This window comes from Solanum tuberosum, unplaced genomic scaffold (assembly GCF_000226075.1).
Source record: "Solanum tuberosum cultivar DM 1-3 516 R44 unplaced genomic scaffold, SolTub_3.0 scf00548, whole genome shotgun sequence".
In the NCBI taxonomy this organism is placed as follows: Eukaryota; Viridiplantae; Streptophyta; class Magnoliopsida; order Solanales; family Solanaceae; genus Solanum; species Solanum tuberosum.
The window spans coordinates 256,716-260,388 of NW_006239470.1; the positions used below are offsets into that span (position 1 = coordinate 256,716).

The following is a 3,673-nucleotide window of genomic DNA, read 5'->3' on the forward strand; positions in this document are numbered from 1 at the left end:
AAATCATATATAGTAGTGTTCTATTTTTAAAAAAATATTTAAACGTAGATATGTGAACTCACATTTGAAGTATCATTTAATGTCGTGCGATGATGACTGGATGCACCTTTCTAAGTGAGGCTAGAAATTTGAATTTTTTATTTATCTTGTTTTATTTTCCTTTCTAACATTGGGTAATGCATCTCTCTGTGGTTTGAATACAGATAAAAAATAATTTTAGACCTATAATTTTAAGATTTTAATGATTTTTAGTGATAAGAACCTAAATGTTAAATTGATCAAATTTATAGCTTACATCAACATTTTCGTAATAGTACACCCATCATCTCAAAATCCTAGATTCGTCTCTGCCTCCTTTATCTTAATTGAGTTTTCCAAATGCCTAATTTATTCTTATATTATCAACTTTTAAACATTTCTAGATAGTAGCTGAAAAAGCTTACGAATGGATTCACGTTAGTTGAAGTAATTGGAATCTGGAATCCCCATTTTGAGGGAATCACCATTTGGAATCTTGTGTTTCAAATACAACAATAGATTGATCGTCCCATTTGTAGCCACGAAGTACTTTCGATATACAACTTTTAAATATAAAAACGTCATTCGTTTTTAAACGATTTTTTTTAAAAAATAACCTACAAAATATACGTATGGAAAATCAAGGGCGGATTTAAAAGAGAATTAACGGGTTTACGAGAACCCAATACATATGTATATTACAACAGTTACCGAAATATTTGATTGTGAACCCGTTATTATTGTATACATCATCTATTTCAATTTTCTTGTCTTAATTTGATACCAAGTTTAACAATAAAGTAAGAATTTTTTTTGAATATTATATTCTTAAACTAAAAATATGTATAATATATCAAAATATTTTTTAATTTTGTACTCATAGATATATCATATGGAAAGTATGAATATAAGATATAAAATAACATATATATATATATTTTAAAACAAACTAAAAAACAATCAGATTTAAACGAAAAGAATATTAATTTTAAATTGCTATAAAATTCATAAACTTGGTTTGTTTAACTTGTGGGAAGGGCAAGGGGGAATAAGGAATTGAAAGCAACACACTATACAGCCCGACACTAACAGGTTGGCAAGGCGCTGCCCATTAATGCCAATTACAAAAAAATTAATTATAATATGTGTAGTAAAATTTCATAAATAGTAGTATTATTATTTATAAGATAATTTGTAGTTAAATAATCAGATATTTTTCATGATTTATGATTAAACATTAATTAATATAAATATTATGAAAAAATACTTCTGTCAATATATTATTACTCCTTACTTAAGGAACATGTAATATTGAAAGTGGACAAGTAAAAATAAATGAAGAAAGTAATTGAATTGTAGGTTTAAGAAGATATCTTAAGCATGTTAAATTATTATTTTCTTCATTTTAATTTATTTATATGACTTTAATTGACACAAAAAAAATTAAAAAATGAATTTCATAATCTTAAAACTAAAGATATATAAAATGTATCAAAATGAGTTTTTAATTTCACAATCTTAAATATGTCATTGAAAAGATAAAACATCAATCAATAGGAATATTGTACATATTATACGATGTAAAAATCAAGCTGTGAACAAGTAAAAGTGAACAATGGATTATTATTTTGTCCCATTGACATAATTGTGGTGGTTTGGTAGTACTTTACTCAATCCATTCTCACCTCCTACATATACTCCCCTTCTTCCTTCTCTCCTACTTATATCTCTATCCCTTTTATTCTTCTCATAAAATTCATTCATACATTTTTCTCTACTTTCTAATAATACAAATCAACTAACCAAATCCATCAATAAATTGGAAAATGGGTATATGCAATTCATGTGAATCTACATCTGTTGCAACTGTGAAAATAATACTACAAGACGGAAGATTACAAGAGTTTTCTTATCCGATAAAAGCTTCGTATCTTTTACAAAAAGATCCTACTATTTTCATATGTAACTCCGATGAAATGGAATTTGGATATAAGATTTCCGCGATAAATGCAGAAGAAGAGCTTCAATTGGGTCAATTGTATTTCGCTATGCCTTTGAAGAGACTAAGAAGTAGACTTCGGGCCGAAGAAATGGCAGCATTAGCTGTGAAGGCGAGTTCTGCATTGAAGAGAACTAATAGTAATAAAGCGTTTGTATTTCCTCAAGGAAAGAATTGTGATAGAGTGACAAGGAATGTGGTGGACGGTGGTGTTAGTGGGAGGAGAAAGAAGAAGACGGCGAAGTTGAGTGTAATACCAGAATAGGGTGAAAAAAATCATATTTGGATAACATTTTGTTATGCCGGGTAAAAGTTACCGCTGCAAAGAAGGGTGAAATAGTTGAGATGCGGCATATGGGGACTGACCATTCAGTTATTGATCCAAATCAGGTAAAGAATTGAAAGATATGTTTTGAAAAGATGAAAGTTGGAGCTATAGACCTTGAAAAATGTCCAAATATACTTTCTGAACAATCTTAATTTCTCATATTCGAGTTGATCTTCGATTCACCCCGGCCTAATCATTGCTATTGAAGCGAACTCCTAAGGTTAATCTGAGTAATCCCATTGGGAATCAAAGAAAGGAAAAGGGAAATATTGTAACGAAAATTAGACTTGCAGCCAATATGTGAAAGATTTTCATTTATAATTACTACGCGTTGATGGTAAATCTTTAATTTTAACTACTGTTCATTTTATTTTATTTTGTAAATAGTGGGTTTTATAAATAAATTGAGATTCAAAAGCTGGTCTCTATTATTATTTATTTGGGTGATGCAAAATATTTCTTCTTTTTCTAATCACACACACATATATATATATATATTATATATTTATTTATTATATAGAAAGGTGAAGACGACCAATGACAATTTTGAAAACCTAATATGATTGAAGGGCATAATAGTAATTGCCAGGATATTATCAATTTTTGTTTTAAATTAAATTTTAAAAAAAATAGGAATAGTAGAAAGAGAAGACCCAAAGTCAATTTTTGTAAAATAGGAATAGTAGAAAGAGAAGACCCAAAGTCAATTTTTGTAAAATAGGAATAGTAGAAAGAGAAGACCCAAAGCAATAGCTCCATCTTCTTAAAATTGATCGGGAAGAAACCCAAATTTCACACTTCACTTTCCTGGGGATTAAAAGTTGCCGCTTCATCTTCTTGAAATGGAAGAGAAGATTCAAATTGTACAATTTCTTCTTCTTGAAATTGAAGAGAAGATTCAAATTGCACAGCTTCATCTTTTTGAAAAAGTCGAAGAGTCGCAGCTTATCTTCTTAAAAATCAAAGGGTCGCGACTTCATCTTGAGGTATGATTTTTTTTTAGCACACGAACAAAAAAGAACGGAAGAGAAGGCCAAATCGCAAAGTTCGCAATTTTATCTGTAGCTTTCCATTTTTTTCACCTTCAGAACGGAAGAGAAGGCCAAATCGCACGGTTCACAATTTTATTTGTAGCTTTCCATTTTTTTCAACTTCAGATTCAATAAACAAAATTATCAGCTTAGAACAGTTGTACTTTCTATTGCAAAATTATTGAATTTCCCAAATACTCAACTAAGTTGCTATAATTGTGATGGCCACGTGTACTTCTATCATGAAAAGCACAAAAAATATCACAAGTGGCCGTACTATCTAAACATGATGGGACC

At 29.5% G+C, this 3,673-nt stretch overlaps 1 protein-coding gene across 1 annotated transcript; it reads left to right on the forward strand.

Annotated features, from left to right (window-relative positions):
* The first annotated feature begins 1,733 nt into the window (after window positions 1-1,733).
* Window positions 1,734-2,670, forward strand: LOC107058570 (uncharacterized). Its single transcript, XM_015304403.1, has one exon. The coding sequence runs from the start codon at window positions 1,845-1,847 to the stop codon at window positions 2,280-2,282; it is 438 nt and encodes a 145-aa protein (XP_015159889.1). The 5' UTR covers window positions 1,734-1,844; the 3' UTR covers window positions 2,283-2,670.
* Window positions 2,671-3,673: the final 1,003 nt, after the last annotated feature.

What these genes read in the sequence shown, in the direction of transcription:
- LOC107058570 (XM_015304403.1), top strand. Translation starts at nt 1,845, where the DNA reads ATGGGTATATGCAATTCATGTGAATCTACATCTGTTGCAACTGTGAAA.